The 20,177-nt window shown below is 42.1% G+C and overlaps 1 protein-coding gene across 1 annotated transcript in view; it reads right to left on the bottom strand.

The window, feature by feature from the left end:
- VWA3A (von Willebrand factor A domain containing 3A) overlaps positions 1-20,177 on the bottom strand; it is a 166,323-nt gene that overhangs the window by 33,867 nt on the left and 112,279 nt on the right. The window contains exons 31-32 of the mRNA XM_040441103.1: positions 13,105-13,231; positions 11,992-12,089 (exon numbers count right to left, since the gene is read on the bottom strand). Of these exons, the coding sequence (XP_040297037.1) occupies positions 11,992-12,089; positions 13,105-13,231 (225 nt within the window). The remainder of the gene's footprint in view (positions 1-11,991; positions 12,090-13,104; positions 13,232-20,177) is intronic.

The following is a 20,177-nucleotide window of genomic DNA, read 5'->3' as shown; positions in this document are numbered from 1 at the left end:
TGCGCCGAATACAGACGCGCACGGGGAGGATCGCATTCTGGAGGAGATGGGCGGGCTGGAGGGACGCGCTGGGCGGCGGCAGTTTGTGAAGGTAGACCGAGCCTCTAGGTGCTAATGACGCCCCCATAGCACCTAGAGGCTCATTAGCATATCGATATAAGTTATTTTTTTTGCGAAACGGCTGCCCCAAAACCTATTATATTAGGATGGTTTGTTAGAGCAGACACTAGCGGATCGCTAGTGTCTGACAGCTAAATATGTGAAACGAAGTGGTAGAAACCCTTTAAAGAAATAGCCAACATTCTGGTGCTACATGGCAAAAAGTGTGAAGATTTTGGATTGCCTTCCACAATGCCAAATACTGATCAACTTTGGAATATGTATGATAAGGAATTACAAAAATACAGAGCTGAAGAAATGGAGAAAACATTAAACAGAGAACAAAAAAGAGCTTCAGAAAAAATATTGTCTGCAAGCAAAAATTACAACCTTTGCAACCGTTGTTTTTTCTTGGATGGTCCAGGAGGTAGTGGTAAAAGGTATCTTTACAAAACCCTTCTCAGCACAGTTCGTGGAGAAGGTAACATTGCACTCCCTGTAGCCTCAACAGGTATAGCAGCCAATCTTCTGGAGGGTGGAAGAACATACCACTCTCAGTTCAAATTACCTGTTCCGATAGTTGAGAACTCAATATCAAATATGCGTCTCAATTCTGCTGATGCTGAAAATTTGAGATAATCTACAGTGCTCATTTGGGATGAGTGTACAATGGCCCCGTCTATTGCTCTTACAGTGGTTGACAAACTGCTAAAAGAAATAATGGATAACCAGAAAACCTTTGGAGGAAATGTTTTATTACTTGGAGATTTTCGGCAAACACTTCCAGTGGTTCCTCATGGTGACCGGACAAAAATTGTTGAAGCATGTTTAAAGTATAATAAACTGTGGCAAAACTTCCAAATACTTAAGCTTACAAACAATATCCGTTCAGTTGATACTGAATTCAGCAATTGGTTGATCCAAGTTGGCAATGGTGATACACCACACATTGACGGTTTGCCTGAAGACATAATTGAAATCCCTTCAAAAATTTTATGTACAGGAAATATTGTCAAAAACTTTTTTGGAGAAAGAATTTTAGTTGCTGATGTCTCAAAGATAACAAAAAAATGTATTCTTTGCCCAAAGAACTCTGATGTTGATAGCATAAATGAAGAGGTGCTAAACATTTTGGAAGGAGATACTGTGACATTCCTTAGCTCAAACTCAATTGATGACTCAACTGAGGAACATATGCAGAACTATCCTATTGAGTTTCTTAATGAGTTAACTCCAACAGGAATGCCGAGGCATAAACTGAACCTTAAAAAGGGAGCAGTAATTAAGCTCCTCAGAAATATAAACACTAAAAGAGGATTGTGCAATGGAACCCGCCTCTTTGTTAAAGACTTGAAATGAAACCTCATTATTGCTCAAGTAATAACAGGTTCAGCGGAAGGGGACATGGTCTTTATTCCACGTATTGATTTAGCTCCATCCTCTACTAATTTGCCATTTACCTTAAGAAGATGACAATTTCCAGTTGCATTAGCCTTTGCCATGACAATTAATAAAACTCAGGGGCAAACCTTAGAAAAAGTTGGCATTTACTTGCCAGAACCAGTATTCTGCCACGGTCAGTTATATGTTGCATTATCTAGAGTTAGAACTTTTTCAGATGTGGTTGTAAAGGTTGTAGATGGTCCTGAACAAGGCAAACTGTTGCCAAATTCAGATAGAATATTTACAAGAAATGTTGTGTATCAAGAAATTTTATAGAAAAATTTCAAGAGGTTAAAAAATACCTTTTTCCTGAATATCTGATTCAGGTATTGTATATTGCAGATTGTTACAAACTATACTTACTGTATCGTGATATATACGTTTCCATTTTATTTTTATTATTAATTTACTTTTGACTTCTTTCCAAAATATTTTTGACAAAAGAAAATAAAACAAGAAATACAATGTGGTTAAATTATCTTACTATTTAATATAGACTGTTTCTACTAATGTTTATACACTACTGTTCTAGCGCCCGTTATTATAACGGGCTTAATGTCTAGTAGAAATATATTATGGTATATATTTGCTTTGATTTCGTCTGCATTGCAGATTATCCCTCAGATATCTCAGGATGATTGAATACCATTACCAAGTTAATTTGGTTTTACTGTATTATAGCCCAAAGCTACGTTTACAATTCTGCCTGTCAATATTGGAACAGGGTTGCTGAGCTCTGTCATATTTCATCTTGGAAGGATTATTTTTCATGCATTAAATTACTGTGTATTGCCTTGTATTAAAGGTGTTATCCAAATAATGCCCCCTCTAATGCCCGGGCCCCTCACACAGGTTGTACTTACCTTGCTACCCGACACCTGCGTCATTTCTGATGCCCGCATGGCCGCCACTACATCTCCCAGTCACATGGATCAAAACATCTGGGGGGGCGAGGGCGCATAGCAAATAGCAGACCGCAAAGGGGTCAAGCCTCCCTAGCGTCACCCGTGATGCTAGGAAGGCTTGTCCCCGTCACGGCCTGTGGGCATCAGAAGTGACGAGGGTGCCATGGAACAAGGTAAGTACAAACTGTTTGAGGGGCCCAGGCATTAGAGGGGTGATTATAAGGTTTGGATAACCCCTTTAAGGCTACACCTAGCATAATGCAAACCACTACAGCAAAATGACTCCAGACCATGCAGTGCTGGGCTATTGTATCTGAGCGTTTTGATTTGAGCCAAATATATAATCTGTTTTCTCCAGAATTTTCACTATAAAGAATACAGAAATGTCAGAGTGGACGGGGCTATCAAATTGGTGCATGTTACGCCTCATTTATCATCCTCTTAGGCCTCATGCACACGGCCATTGATTGGGTCCGCATCCGAGTCGCTGTTTTTGCGGCTCGGATGCGGACCCATTGACTTCAATGGGGCCGCAAAAGATGCGGACAGCACCCCGTGTGCTGTCCACATCCGTTGCTCCGTTCCGTGGCCCCGCAAAAAAAAATAGAACATGTCCTATTCTTGTCCGTTTTGCAGACAAGAATAGGCATTTCTACAATGAGCCGCCCGTTCCGTTCCGCAAATTGCTTCCGTTTTTTGCAGATCCGCGGTTTGCAGACCGTAAAAAACTGAACGGTTGTGTGCATGAGGCCTTATCAGCAGAAACGACTCAAATTGTTGCGAACAATTAAGCTAGCTTGGCAGTGTTTTGTGTAAAAAGTCGCATTTATGGGATAAAGATGCAACTTTTTGTCAAAAAAGAAAAGAAAACCAACTTGTCGTTGGAAGAAGTGATCGGTATTAAAACAGAATGCTTTTTTTAAATCTAATATAAATGAGCGAAACAGCAAGGGTTTTGTCAGAAAATTGGGATTTTCAGGGATTGTCGCAAATATGCTTCAAAAGTCGCAAGTGCAGTCTGGCAGGGGTTGGCTGAAATGGCGCATTTCAGTTTTAAAAAGTCGCATTTTAGTGTTATTGGGATTAAAATGTCGCAAATTGAGAGAAATAGGCAGATAATCAAGTGTATATTTTAAAAAGTCACATTTTTAAAATGGTGTGCGCCTTTTGATATATGAGGTGAAATAAATCACCACTTTTGATTTGTAATTTGTATTTTTTGGCGCAAATTACACCATTATTGATAAATGTCCCCCAATGAATGGATCAGCAGTACGGATGTGTGACCAATGCTTCATTCAATCTCCTCTCAAAGGGAAACCCTCATTGTAGTGATTATATATTTATTATCTCTCCTGTAAATAACATTTAGAAAAGGAGGGGACACCATCTTCCAAAAGCTCTGCTGGGGACATTTCACACCAAATCCCCACTGGCGGGTCTATGAGGGAGGACTACACTAGCAACAATCAAGCCTCTGCGGAAGCAAAGGAGCTGCAAACCTTGTGGGGTAGGAAGTTACAACACAAGTTATCAGGGCCTCCATAATGGGAAAGAGGCAGCAGCAGAGTAAAAGAACCACAAATCTTTAGGGGGCAGGGGGAGTTACAGACAACGTAGCAGGGCCCCTGTAAGTGTAAGGAGGCAAGAGCATGGAGTAGACAAAAAATAGGAGGGGGAGCCAGGGACTCTGTTATAAAAGAGGGGGCAGAAAGGAAAAAACTATCCTGATATGGGCACCATAGAGAGGCAGAAGGGAAAACAGTGACAGGCATAAAAGAGAAGTTTAAGGCCCCTTTCACACGGGCGAGTTTTCCACGCGGGTGCAATGCGTGAGTGAACGCATTGCACCCGCACTGAATCCGGACCCATTCATTTCTATGGGGCTGTGCACATGAGCGGTGATTTTCACGCATCACTTGTGCGTTGCGTGAAAATCGCAGCAAGCTCTATTTTGTGCGTTTTTCGCGCAACGCAGGCCCCATAGAAGTGAATGGGTCTGCGTGAAAATCGCAAGCATCCGCAAGCAAGTGCGAATGCGGTGCGATTTTCACGCACGGTTGCTAGGAGACGATCGGAATGGGGACCCGATCTTTATTATTTTCCCTTATAACATAGTTATAAGGGAAAATAATAGCATTCTGAATACAGAATGCATAGTACAATAGGGCTGGAGGGGTTAAAAAAATAATAATAATAATTTAACTCACCTTAAGCCACTTGTTCGCGCAGCCGGCATCTCTTCTGTCTTGTTCTGTGAGGAATAGGACCCTTGATGACGTCACTACGGTCATCACATGGTCCGTCACATGATCCATCACCAAGGCTACCTTTTCCTTCCAGATTTTGAGATCCGGTAGAGGATCTCAAAACCAGAGAAAAAAAGGCTTCAGTTTTGTCCCCGTTCATTGTCAATTGCGACAAAACTGAACAGACCGGAACGGAGTGCACCACAATGCATTCCGTTCCGGTTTGTTGTGTTCTGTGACCAGACACAAAACCACTGCAAGCAGCAGTTTTGTGTCCGGCATGGGAAGCTGAACAAGCATGGAAAGCATGAACGTAAATGTGAAAGCAGTCTAAAAAAATCCTCTAAAACTGCTGATTGTACAAAGGCAGCGAGCAGCTTTAGAAGCTCACCCTGATGGATTTAAAAAAGATTCAGTAGCATCAGCAGCTAGGTGAGGGAGTTACATACATTGCCGTACCGAAGTGGTAGGAAAACTTTCATGAATACTATCTAGAAAGTTGCTTAATTTTCAAGCAAATAATAAAGATGTCCATAGACTTTAAAGGCTGTGGACACCTTCAGGGAATTTTTTTTATTATTGCATTCAACCATTTTCAACCACTTTCCCACTCTAACGTGTAATCTGTGTATTTACAGAGCAGCAGGTTCTGTGTTTACATTGAATCCTGTCATCTGATGGCTCATGTGAATCCCAGGGCTACAGACTGAGCAGTCAACTCTTCTGGATGACGGGTATATAGAAATTGACAGTCTGCAGATGCACTGTCAATTATCCATAGGATATGCCATTAATTACATGCATGTCCCTCTTCTGGGACCTGTACCCATTTCCAAAACAGAGGTCCTCCATCCCGTCTGGTGAGTCACCCACTGGCAGCTGCATCCAAGTGGAGAATGAATGGAGAGATGGAAACAGCCCAGTGAGCACATTTTCAGAAATATCATAGAAATGACTTTTGAAGCTTCGCACATACACAGCCACCTCTCCATAAATTATTTGCTTGGATGCAACAGCCAGTGGAATTCAAAGGGTTATCTCAGACCAGAGCCCCTTTTCAGTTTCCCAGACAGGCTGCAATAGTAAAAAAAAGAAAAGCCACCTGTTACTGGCACTACCCGGGTCCAGCGCCAAGCTCCCTTCTCTGGCGCTTTTAGTGTGACGTCCTGTCTACACACGTGCCGCTGGCCAATGGCATGACCTAATTGTTGCTATTACTTGTAGTAGCAGCAGTGTAAAAGGAAAGATGCATACACAGTATAAACTGGATAACTGGGAAAAGACAGCCCTGTAGACTATGAAACTGAAGATACAAACGGTAGATACAAATCAGAAAGGGTTGCGAGAAAAGGTGAGTTTTCTGTTTAGGGGGTTGGCGAGTGATAGAAGAAGAGGAGGGATTCACCGGAGAAGTCACAATACAAGAGTATTAGGAGGTAGAGCAGTGGTCCTGCATGCCAGGATATGGAATTTAGCGGAGAAATTTACAAAAGAGCCAAAATGGACAGAGGTTTATGAAGAAGGATTAAGCCATGGTAACATTGGGCTTAATACTGCAGATTATAGTGGGGATTTCAGAAGTGCTGAAAGTTTTGATGATGGCTCTTGATCACTGTTATGGGGGATCTGCTGATGACAGACTGTTATGGGGGATCTGCTGATGACACACTGTTATGGGGGATCTGCTGATGACACACTGTTATGGGGGGACACTTTATTAGGGTTAGCAGGTGTGCAGATACTTGGGGAGAAACACACAGCTTGAGCAGACGTTAGGGGAAGCATGTACACCCAGAGCAGGCATGTGGAGGAGCATGCTGAGGTTCAGCAGGCACGTTGGACATCAATTCTCTATCTGATGAAGGGGGAGTTATATCCCTGAAACACGTTGTATCTGATTGCTTCTTTCAAACTGGATTAATAGAAACATAGAATGTGTCGGCAGATAAGAACCATTTGGCCCATCTAGTCTGCCCAATATACTGAATACTATGAATAGCTCCTGGCCCTATCTTATATGAAGGATGGCCTTATGCCTATCCCATGCATGCTTAAACTCCTCCACTGTATTTGCAGCTACCACTTCTGCAGGAAGGCTATTCCATGCATCCACTACTCTCTCAGTAAAGTAATACTTCCTGATATTACTTTTAAACCTTTGCCCCTCTAATTTAAAACTATGTCCTCTTGTAGCAGTTTTTCTTCTTTTAAATATTCTCTCCTCTTTTACCTTGTTGATTCCCTTTATGTATTTAAAAGTTTCTATCATATCCCCTCTGTCTTGTCTTTCTTCCAAGCTATACATGTTAAGGTCCTTTAATCTTTCCTGGTAAGTTTTATCCTGCAATCCATGTACCAGTTTAGTAGCCCTTCTCTGAACTCTCTCCAAAGTATCAATATCCTTCAGGAGATATGGTCTCCAGTACTGCGCACAATACTCCAAATGAGGTCTCACTAGTGCTCTGTAGAGCGGCACGAGCACCTCCCTCTTTCTACTAGTAATGCCTCTCCCTATACACCCAAGCATTCTGCTAGCATTTCCTGCTGCTCTATGGCATTGTCTGCCTACCTTTAAGTCTTATGAAATAATGACCCCTAAATCCCTTTCCTCAGATACTGAGGTTAGGACTGTATCACTGATTTTATATTCTGCTCTTGGGTTTTTACGTCCCAGGTGCATTATCTTGCACTTATCAACATTCAATTTTAGTTGCCAGATTTTTGACCATTCCTCTAGTTTTCCTAAGTCCTTTTCCATTTGGTGTATCCCTCCAGGAACATCAACCCTGTTACAAATCTTTGTCTCATCAGCAAAAAGACACACCTTACCATCGAGGCCTTCTGCAATTTCGCTGATAAAGATATTAAACAATATGGGTCCCAGAACAGATCCCTGAGGTACCCCACTGGTAACAAGACCTTGGTCTGAATATACTCCATTGACTAAAACCCTCTGTTGCCTGTCCCTCAGCCACTGCCTAATCCATTCAACAATATGGGAGTCCAAGCCCAAAGACTGCACTTTATTGATAAGCCTTCTATGTGGGACAGTATCAAAAGCCTTACTGAAGTCTAGATAAGCGATGTCTACTGCACATCCTCCATCTATTATTTTAGTCACCCAATCAAAAAAATCAATAAGATTAGTTTGACATGATCTCCCTGCAGTAAACCCATGCTGTTTTTCATCTTTCAATCCATGGGATTTTAGATGTTCCACAATCCTCTCCTTAAGTATGGTTTCCATTAATTTCCCCACTATTGATGTCAGGCTTACTGGCCTATAGTTGCCCGATTCCTCCCTACTACCTTTCTTGTGAATGGGAACAACATTTGCTAATTTCCAATCCTCTGGGACGACTCCTGTTGCCAGTGATTGGTTAAATAAATATGTTAATGGTTTTGCTAGTTCACCGCTGAGCTCTTTTAATAGCTTTGGGTGTATCCCATCAGGCCCCTGTGACTTATTTGTATTAATTTTAGACAGCTGACTTAGAACCTCTTCCTCTGTAAAGACAAATGCATCAAAAGATTCATTAGTCTTCTTTCCTAACTGAGGTCCTTCTCCTTCATTTTCCTTTGTAAAAACTGAACAGAAGTATTCATTGAGGCAGTCAGCTAGTTCTTTATCTTCTTCCATATACCTTCCTTCTTTTGTTTTTAATTTGGTAATTCCTTGTTTTAGTTCCCTTTTTTCATTTATGTATCTGAAGAATGCCTTCTCGCCTTTTTTCCCTGACTGAGCTAATTTCTCTTCTGCCTGTGCTTTAGAAGCTCTTATAACTTGATTGGCCTCTCTCTGCCTAATCTTATAAATTTGTCTGTCATCCTCGTTTTTTTTTTTTTTTATAATTCCTAAATGCTATCTTTTTGTTTTTAATGATTTTGGCCACTTCTGCTGAGTACCACAGTGGTCTCTTCCTTTTTTTGCTTTTACTGACAAGCCTAATGCAATTTTCTGTTGCCTTCAATAGTGCCACTTTTAAGTAGTCCCATTTCTCCTGGACTCCAATGAAACTGTTCCAGTCTGATAGGGACTCGTATAACACTAATCTAATTATAGAAAAGTCAGTTTTTCTAAAATCTAAAACTTTTGTTTTTGTGTGGTGTGACTCAGTCACTGTACTTATAGTAAACCACACTGACTAGTGATCACTAGATCCCAAGCTTTCCCCTATAGTAATATCAGATACCAAATTCCCATTTGTGGGAATCTAAAATGGCCTCCTTCCGGGTTGGCTCCTCCACTACTTGCTGTAGAGATAATCCCAGTAGGGAATTTAGAATATCTGTACTCCTGGCAGAACTAGCTATTTTGGTTTTCTAGTTTACATCTGGAAGATTGAAGTCTCCCATAATTATAACTTCCCCCTTCAATAACATAAATCGCAAATAGGCCAGCACTACTCACTGTTATGACGTTTATCCCAATGTGTGGTGGTGCCCGTAGCGTTGAATCCTGGTCCTAGGATTCCCGTGATAGCCAGAGAATAAATAGAATAAGCCACGGCACTCCAAATGGATCCAATTGACTTGTTTATTACACCTTGTGCAGCAACGTTTCAACCAAGCGGTCTTTATCAAGCTCCCAATACACAAATAACATTGTGAACATTAAATACAGTCCCATGGCCTCGCATTGGTTACTGCTAAGCCATACCCATTAACCCTCTCATCACTTCATAAAATCTTATACATAGTAATAACATCCCCATTGTCTATCCCTCATCACATACTTTTGTCTGCCACATCGCCATGCTGTAGGTGTATCCCAGTACTCTCACGCCGATCAGTGAGGTCTCGGCGTTCCCAAGTTCAATCTGCGCATGCGTGACATTATCACTTCCGCCCTTCCATGCGCACTTCCGCCAGGTTATGCCCATATTTCGAATCGCATAAGCCTGTCGCTCCAGTGGCGTAGTATCACCTGACCAAACATCGATCTATCTAGTCTCCTATTACCATATCTCAGGGCGCTAGTACTCAGTGATGTCAAATAATAAGCCAACCTCTGGGCGGAGTCTCTCGATTAGGTGATGTAGGCTGCCTGTGGCACAGCATAAAAAGAAACTGGTTTTTAAAAAACCATTTATTAAATCTTAATATCATACGCAAACTGCTACAGCGTAGAAACTGCAAACATATGATCCATCATGACATCCCTTGTGATTTGACATCACTGAGTACTAGCGCCCTGAGATATGGTAATAGGAGACTAGATAGATCGATGTTTGGTCAGGTGATACTACGCCACTGGAGCGACAGGGTTATGCGATTCGAAATATGGGCATAACCTGGCGGAAGTGCGCATGGAAGGGCGGAAGTGATGATGTCACGCATGCGCAGATTGAACTTGGGAACGCCGAGACCTCACTGATCGGCGTGAGAGTACTGGGACGGAGTCTCCTACAGCATGGCGATGTGGCAGACAAAAGTATGTGATGAGGGATAGACAATGGGGATGTTATTACTATGTATAAGATTTTATGAAGTGATGAGAGGGTTAATGGGTATGGCTTAGCAGTAACCAATGCGAGGCCATGGGACTGTATTTAATGTTCACAATGTTATTTGTGTATTGGGAGCTTGATAAAGACCGCTTGGTTGAAACGTTGCTGCACAAGGTGTAATAAACAAGTCAATTGGATCCATTTGGAGTGCCGTGGCTTATTCTATTTATTCCCCCTTCAATGTCATTTTAGCTATTTCCTCAAATAGTAGATCATCTAATTCTTTGACTTGGCTAGGTGGTCTATATATCACACCTACACGAGTTACCTTATGATTATCAAGCTGCACGGTTACCCAAACTGACTCTAAATTGTTCTCGCTAACTTGTATCAAATTAGATTTTATGCTATCTTTCACATACAGGGCCACCCCTCCCCCTTCTTGCCTTCTCTGTCTTTCCTGTATAGAGAGAACCCTGGTATTGATATATCCCAGTCATTACTCCCCTTGAACCATGTCTCAGTAACAGCCACTACATCTATATTCTCAGATGCCATTATAGCCTCAAGTTCATTGATCTTATTCCCTAGACTGCGAGCATTTGTAGACAAGACTCTGAGCCTCTGTCATTTCTTAACCTTTGTGCTACTGGCCTCTTCTGGCATTGTTCCGGGGGGCAGTTGGACTGCTGGATTATCGCTCTTTTGCTCCCCTTTCCTAGTTTAAATGCTTCTTAGCAAATACCTAGAACTGTTCACCGAGGACATTCGTTCCTTTGAGAGAAAGATGCAAACCATCTTTCTTGTACAGTTCTTTTCCATTCCAACAAGAGCTAACATGAGACACAAAGCCAAACCCTTGGTTCAGACACCATTCACCAAGCCATACATTGAATTCCTTAATGCGCATCTTCCTGTCATGCTGAAGGTTATGCACAGGCAAAACTGCAGAGAATGAAACAGTTGATGCAACCTCCCGTATATGCTTTCCAAGTGTGTGAAAAGCTTCTTTCACCTTAGTCTTAATAAAGCAAGATTTCCTATACGCTTTGGGCCATGAGGATTTTTGCACCATGCAGTAATACCAATACAATATTGTAAATTATCCTCCTGGAAGAAGGGCATTTGCTGTGGGGAGATCCATCTGCGGCTGAATATACAAAGGACCAAAACGATTACAATACAGTGGACCCTCAAGATACAATATTAATTAGTTCCAAGACGACCATTGTATGTTGAAACCATTGTAAGTTAAGTAATTGGTTCCAAAGCCCCAACATGTCATCCAAGATAAGAGAAGATGAAGATTGAAGAAAGATAAGCAGATAACTAAGAAAAATAAAACAAGTCCTTACATATAACAGCCAGGAATAGCTAATAACTGGTAACTAATCCAACTATTTTACCAGAGAAGTGCCGTTGATTGGTTGGATCCGAGTCTGAGGCATTGTATGTTGAGTCTAGTTTCAACTTACGATGGGTCAGAAAAGACCATTGTATGTTGAAAATATTGTATCCTGAGGCCATTGTATCTTGAGGGGTCACTGTAGTGTTGTGCCTATACATAGCACAACCTAATAAGGTAAGCCTTGGAAACAGTAACCAATTTGAGAACATACTCACCCTATGGCGCGCTTTTGTTTGTTGTTGTTTTTACAGCACATTGCCTAAATATAACTGTTTGATCAAAGACTGAGAGGCAGATACATGTAGATATATCCAGAATATTTCTATCTATATACCACAGCATTAAGTGAAGGTACAAAGTAATCTCTTACTGTTAATATTTTATAACCACAAGTGTCATCACTGAAACAGATATATCAATGTGAATGAAATACATACTGGAAAGATCTGGCTTGGGTGACAAAGTGGCGAGCTGTGTCTATTTCTTTTGCAAGTCGTTTTAAATCATCTCCTTCAAACACAGGGAGGACTGGATCCTATCATTTAACAGTTAAAGATAAAAATCACATTGTATTATCATATACAAATTCTATTCTGCTGTTTTTAGGCTCTGTTCATATCATGTTTTTGTCCCATCTCTAACGTATATAAGAAAAAGATGTTAAAAACATTGTACGTTGCACTTTTCCATCCCAGGGAGTCCAGTAAATAATCTTGTTACAATGGGACTCCACAGTGATGGATGACGCTCTATGGCATGTGTCTGACTCTGAAGGATCCATTTAATGTATATGTCATGCGTATACCTTAAAGGGGTTATCGCATGACTCATGTACAAAATGAAAATCATGACAATCTCTTTCTAACAAAGCTAGAACCAGCCCTGTACCCTGTACATGGATCCAGAGATCTCCACATTCACTGCTCTCCTCGATGTATATCAAGCTAAAGCTTAAAAGGGTTCTCCAGGCTTTTAATATTGATGACCTATCCTCAGGATATCAAACCGGCGGGGGTCCGACGCACGCCACCCCTGGCGATCAGTTATATGAAGAGAAGACACACACTTGGCAGCTGAAGGCATCTGTGTTGGTCCCATGTTGCATATATGCAAATAAGCCTCTTGGAGCAACGAGGGTGTTGCCATTACTCCTAGAGGCTCTGTTTTCTCTGCAACTGCTATACCGTCTAAACTTTGATTAACAATGCTAGGCAGTTACAGAGAGAGCTCATTTACATATAATAAAACGTCATTATTCTCAGCAATGCGGGCACATATGAACATGGGACCAACACAGATGGCTTCAGCTGCCAAGTGCACATGTAACAGGTCAGCCAGTGTCATAGGTGCAAATCTGCTGAGGAGATGTCCTATAAGCTGGTTGTAAACATTTATGAGGAATTTGGGTAGGATAGAGATCCAGCTGCAAGTCCGCTCAGCTTATGTGTTTCTCCCCTCAACTACACATAAATATGACTATTTGGATCACCAAGCAATCGGCCAATAGCTGTCTAATGCACTTGGCCAGATCAGAACAAAACAATACATACATCTTCATCGGTGAAGCCTTCAGTCAACATCCTGTGTGCAACGTAGTGTCCATCCATATCCCCATGTCGAGAATGGTATCTCCCTCCAGACAGAGTGGCTAACCGCTTCAGGAATTCATTTCCTGATCTAAATGGAGAATGATAATAAAAATAGATATCTTTACAATAAAATATTGACTGGTTGCAGGTTTCAGGCCAGTGCCTAACTCATTGCAGTGCCACAGGTGAATATAACCCAATTTATGTAATATGACTGTGTTTTTGGTCCGCATCCGATCTGCATTTTTTTCGTAGTGCTTCCGTGGGGTTCTGATCCGTGATTCCGCAGCGCATCTTCGGATTTGCGGACCCATTCAAGTGGATGGGTCCGCATCCGTGATGCGGAATGCACACGGCTGGTGACCCGTGTATTGCGGAACCACCATATGCGGTCCGCAGCACAAGCACGGAGCGCTTACGTTCGTGGGCATGAGCCTTAAGACAAGTATATTTCATCGGCCAGTAATTGGCATAGAGACCGAGCGCACACTGTTGGTGTAAAGAGAAATAATTGCTATTGAAAGCACAAGTGAATCACTGTAGAGATGCCAGCTGGTAAAAGTGAACGCGGAAGAGGTTGCTGACATCACTCCACCGGTTATCTGTGTAGAGGGAGTTGGCATTTCAAGTGACTGTAGGGTAGTTAGTGCAGAGCACATGGCAAATTAATATTAATTTTATTTACTCACCAGCTGGCATGCATGGCATACACGTGTTCTCAGTGTCTCCACAGGAAAGGAGCGGGGAATGCAGATGTCTGTACAGATATGCCGAAATGATCCGGTTGTGTGAAGAAACTCTTGTTGGGATCTTTAGTGCCACATCTTGCTTTTATGGAACTCATAGGAAAGTAGCCATATGTAGGATGGAACATGTCATGTTGAGCATGCTGTTTAATCTGCAGGCAGCAGGTTATAGAGCAGGAGGAGCTGAGCAGATTGATATATAGGTTTGTGGAAAAAGTGGAATCAGTCATTTAAATCCCTGCTCATTCTGGGCAGGGATTCCTATCAGTGACTGATCAGCCTTTCCGCTATGGCTGTGCATACAGAGAGAGCTGTGGTCCTGCGCTGCTGTATGGGTTTTTTTGTCTTTATTTTTGTGAGTGGTGCATTGTGCATAATATATATATTCGAGAGGCTTCTAATGGACTGTTATGATTGAGAACAGTTAATTTGTAACCCATGTACGGTAGGTACATGTAGTAATCACCATTTGGAGTGTAGCCTGGCGACTCCTAAAATGACTAGAGGACTGGGAGGACTGGCAAAGTGTAAAACATCTAATAATACACCTAATAAAGATTCTATTCCAACTGATAGCATTGCGGAAAAACTGCTCAAAAGTGCAAAAATTAGCCAGGAAATCCTTAAAGGGATTCTGTCACCTGGATTTTGCCTATAGAGCTGCGGACAAGTGCTGCTAGATTGCCACTAGCACGTCCGCAATATACAGTCCCCATAGCTCTGAGTGCTTTTATTTAGGCCAAAAAATGATTTTATATATATGTAAATGAGGCAAGTAAGGAGCCCAAGGGGCTGTTACTAACGTTTCTGGAGCCCAGCCACGCCCACTGAGAAGGAGCCCAGCACTGCCCGCATCCTCCGAATTTCCTCCTTTAGCCCGGATGTCACAAAGTTAGAGCACCGTAATCTTGCAGCTAGTGCATGCGCAGTTCGTTCCCTGAGGCTGATGCCAGCACAGAGAAGGAACACTATGCCGACACTGACATGCCGCGTACTCACGCATGCACGAGATTACGGCGCTCTAACTTGGTGACCTCGGGGAGCAAGGAGAAGATTCGGAGGATGCGGGGCAGTGCTGGGCTCCTTCTCAGTGGGCGTGGCTGGGCTCCAGAAACGTTAGTAACAGCCCCTTGGGCTCCTTACTTGCCTCATTTACATATATATAAAATCATTTTTTTGCCTAAATAAAAGCACTCAGAGCTATGGGGAATGTATATTGCGGACGTGCTAGCCCTGATCTAGCAGCACATGTCCGCAGCTCTATAGACAAAATCCAGGTGACAAGTTCCCTTTAAAGGGGTTCTCTCACTTCAGCAAATCCCCTTTATCATGTAGAGAAAATTAATACAAGGCACTTACTAATGTATTGTGATTGTCCATATTGCCTCCTTTCCTGGCTGGATTCATTTTTCCGTCACAGAATACACTGCTCATTTGCATGGTTCTGACCACCCTGCAATCAGCAGTGGTGGCCGTGCTTGCACACTACAGGGAGTGCAGAATTATTAGGCAAATGAGTATTTTGACCACATCATCCTCTTTATGCATGTTGTCTTACTCCAAACTGTATAGGCTCGAAAGCCTACTACCAATTAAGCATATTAGGTGATGTGCATCTCTGTAATGAGAAGGGGTGTGGTCTAATGACATCAACACCCTATATTAGGTGTGCATAATTATTAGGCAACTTCCTTTCCTTTGGCAAAATGGGTCAAAAGAACGACTTGACAGGCTCAGAAAAGTCAAAAATAGTGAGATATCTTGCAGAGGGATGCAGCACTCCTAAAATTGCAAAGCTTCTGAAGCGTGATCATCGAACAATCAAGCGTTTCATTCAAAATAGTCAACAGGGTCGCAAGAAGCGTGTGGAAAAACCAAGGTGCAAAATAACTGCCCATGAACTGAGAAAAGTCAAACGTGCAGCTGCCAAGATGCCACTTGCCACCAGTTTGGCCATATTTCAGAGCTGCAACATCACTGGAGTGCCCAAAAGCACAAGGTGTGCAATACTCAGAGACATGGCCAAGGTAAGAAAGGCTGAAAGACGACCACCACTGAACAAGACACACAAGCTGAAACTTCAAGACTGGGCCAAGAAATATCTCAAGACTGATTTTTCTAAGGTTTTATGGACTGATGAAATGAGAGTGAGTCTTGATGGGCCAGATGGATGGGCCCGTGGCTGGATTGGTAAAGGGCAGAGAGCTCCAGTCCGACTCAGACGCCAGCAAGGTGGAGGTGGAGTACTGGTTTGGGCTGGTATCATCAAAGATGAGCTTGTGGGGCCTTTTCGGGTTGAGGATGGAGTCAAGCTCAACTCCCAGTCCTACTGCCAGTTTCTGGAAGACACCTTCTTCAAGCAGTGGTACAGGAAGAAGTCTGCATCCTTCAAGAAAAACATGATTTTCATGCAGGACAATGCTCCATCACACGCGTCCAAGTACTCCACAGCGTGGCTGGCAAGAAAGGGTATAGAAGAAGAAAATCTAATGACATGGCCTCCTTGTTCACCTGATCTGAACCCCATTAAGAACCTGTGGTCCATCATCAAATGTGAGATTTACAAGGAGGGAAAACAGTACACCTCTCTGAACAGTGTCTGGGAGGCTGTGGTTGCTGCTGCACGCAATGTTGATGGTGAACAGATCAAAACACTGACAGAATCCATGGATGGCAGGCTTTTGAGTGTCCTTGCAAAGAAAGGTGGCTATATTGGTCACTGATTTGTTTTTGTTTTGTTTTTGAATGTCAGAAATGTATATTTGTGAATGTTGAGATGTTATATTGGTTTCACTGGTAAAAATAAATAATTGAAATGGGTATATATTTGTTTTTTGTTAAGTTGCCTAATAATTATGCACAGTAATAGTCACCTGCACACACAGATATCCCCCTAAAATAGCTAAAACTAAAAACAAACTAAAAACTACTTCCAAAAATATTCAGCTTTGATATTAATGAGTTTTTTGGGTTCATTGAGAACATGGTTGTTGTTCAATAATAAAATGAATCCTCAAAAATACAACTTGCCTAATAATTCTGCACTCCCTGTATAAGAAAAAGGTGTTTTTTTCCTATAGTGTGCCAGCACGGCCACCGCTGCTGGATTGCAGGGTGGTTGTAACCATGCAAACAGTGGTTAGCACTGGTGTCTTGCAGCGCTGGGGACTTAGGTTTGAATCCAACCAAGGACAATATCTGCATGGAGTTTGTATGTTCTCCCTGTGTTTGCGTGGGTTTCATCCGGGTTCTCTCCACATTCCAAAGACATACTGGTAGGAAGCTTATGGAAATAATGGAAGATAGGGTAAGGCCTCTTTCACACGAGCGTGTCCGGATAAGGTCCGGATGCGTTGCGGCAAACCCGCGCGAGTAGGTACCCAATTGCAATCAGTTTTGACTGCGATTGCGTTCCGTTGTTCAGTTTTTATTGCGCGGGTGCAATGCGTTTTGCACGCGCGTGATAAAAAACTGACTGTGGTACCCAGACCCGAACTTCTTCACAGAAGTTCAGGTTTGGGTTCAAGGTTGTGTAGATTGTATTATTTTCCCTTATAATCCACTTGTTCGCGCAGCCGGCATCTCTTTTGTCTTGTTCTGTGAGGAATAGGACCTTTGATGACGTCACTGCGCTCATCACATGGTCCATCACATGATCTTTTACCATGGTGATGGATCATGTGACGGACCATGTGATCAAGTTTTCCCATTCTTTTATTGTTGCTAACTCGGGGCGCATCCATCTTCTTGCTATCAATAGACGAGCTATAAAATATAATTTATATAACATAATTTATTCGCCTTTGATAGCTCATAGGAAGTTTCACCCAAAATACATAAAGAAGCCATCCACTGGATTTTAAAACAAAAAATATCCCTGATTAATTCGATCAGACTGCACCAGAATTGTTGAATCTTTGGGCACCTCCACCACATATGGATAATGTCCGCTTTATCATTCATACATCTAGGACACAGTCCGGGCATTTTAGCTGAAACTTTCTTGAGCCATTTTGGTGTTATATATAAACGGTGTAATATCATAAACTGAGTTACCCTGTGAGAGGGGTTCCTCAGATATTGTTTAAAACACCAGAGTTTTCCCCATTGATCGTCTGTTATTATCCCTATATCATTCTCCCATTTTAATTTACTATTACAAATAAATCCCTCATTTCTAATTTCTCGTATCTTTTTATACAAACTTGACACTAATTTGTGCTTACCTTTCCAGCCTAACATATAATTCATCACCTCGTGTGATTTTATCACTATATCTTCCTTTTTTATAACCGTTTTAACAATATCCACCAACTGAATATATCTAAAATACCTTTGTCTATCTTCCCTCACATTCATTAATTGTGTGTCCCTATCCTTCAGTGTTTCATTTAGAAAATATTGTGAAATATGCCATAAACCCTTATCAGCCCAATATTTGGCCTCTTTCAAAAAAGTAGCATTACCTAACCTCCTATTATACTATAATGGTGTGACTTTAATCTGCCCCTCTAAATTCTGTAACTTTTTGACTTTGGCCCATACCCTCACCAGTGATTTTACCAATGGGATTTTATATAGGTGCGTACTTTCCAGTTGTCCTGATTCGAGTAATGGGAATATATCAGGTAAACCACCCTCACTCTTATATACCAAATGGCTCAGAAAGTCCACCTGTGTCCAATTCATCATTGTTGCAATATTAGCTACCATATAGTACAATCTGATATCTAGGACCTCTAGTCCTTCTTGTTCGTAAAATCTTGTAAGCCAATGTATCTTTCTCCTTACCCTTCTGTTTGACCAGATTAATACATTGAATAATTTCTCTATGTCATGAAAAACCGAATTCCCCAAGTAAATGGGACTGTTTCTAAGGACATAGAGCAACTGGGGCAACAGTATCATTTTAATTAGTCCAATTCTGGGACTAATGGGTCCGAATTCAGTGGGAGTGCAATGCGTTCAATTCACGCATTGCACCCGCGCGGAAAACTCGCCTGTGTGAAAGGGGCCTAAGGAGAAATAGTTTAAGGTTTATTGGCCTTTATGAGATGTCTGAATGCGGAGCTATGGTTAGTTTTATTTCAGAATGGATTGCATTTTTAGGAGAGATGAGCGAATTTCATATTTTGAAATTGGTTTGCAGTTCGTTTTGTGGTATTTAGTGAATTGCATTATGGATTCTGTTACCACGGACGATAACGCAATTCCGTGACGGAATGCATAATGGAATGCCTTCAGAGGCCTTCCGTTATTCATACCATCATAATAGAAGTTTATGGGCTGCATAACGGATCCGTCCCATTTCCGTTATGCTGGAGTCCTCTCCTGCATAATGGAATTGGAACGGTGCAGCCCATAGACTTCTATTATGACGGAATGAATAACAGAATGCCTCTAAAGGCATTCCGTTATAGAATTGCGTTATGGTCGTGGTAGCAGAAAATCCATAACGCAATTCCCTAAATACCACAAAACGAACCGCAAACGAATTTCAAAATATGAAATTCACTCATCTCTAATTTTTAGCACCAATGAAATTATATAGGGCTATTCGCATGGCCGTTTTTTAAAATAGCGTCCGTCAATACATTGGATATGTCTTATTTTTGGCCATTTTCACAGCCAGATGGACCCCAGTGAAATCAATGGGAGCATTTTTAACGGCCGCTTAGAAAGAGTGCACTAGTCTAACGGCTAATAGTCTAAAAATGGGTACACTAGAACAATATGGCCTTTTAGGGGTTAAAAAAAATTACTTACCTCAGCCACTTGAGCAGTCACTCCTCTTGACTGAAGGACCTGAGCTCAGCGTAATGATGTTACCACGCTCTCAAGCTGGGAGAGCGCGGTGACGTCATCACTCTAAGCGCAGGTCCTTCAGGTCACTGATAGGACTGCCTCCTCAGAGGGCAGGCTGTCAATCACTGATAGGACCGCCTCCTCATAGAGGGAAGGCTGTCAGTCACTGATAGGACCGCCTCCTCATAGAGGTAAGGCTGTCAGTCACTGATAGGACCGCCTCCTCATAGAGGGAAGGCTGTCAATCACTGATAGGACTGCCTCCTCAGAGGGAAGGTTGTCTGTGACTGATAGGACCTCCTCCTCATAGAAGGAAGGCTGTCAATCACTGATAGGACCTCCTCCTCATAGAGGGCAGGCTGTCAGTCACTGATAGGACCGCCTCCTCATAGAGGGAAGGCTGTCAGTCACTGATAGGACCTCCTCCTCATAGAGGGAAGGCTGTCAGTCACTGATAGGACCGCCTCCTCATAGAGGGAAGGC

This window comes from Bufo bufo, chromosome 7, assembly GCF_905171765.1.
Source record: "Bufo bufo chromosome 7, aBufBuf1.1, whole genome shotgun sequence".
Classification (NCBI taxonomy): Eukaryota; Metazoa; Chordata; class Amphibia; order Anura; family Bufonidae; genus Bufo; species Bufo bufo.
Note: the sequence above shows the minus strand (reverse complement) of the source record. Positions and strands in the feature narration are given on the sequence as shown.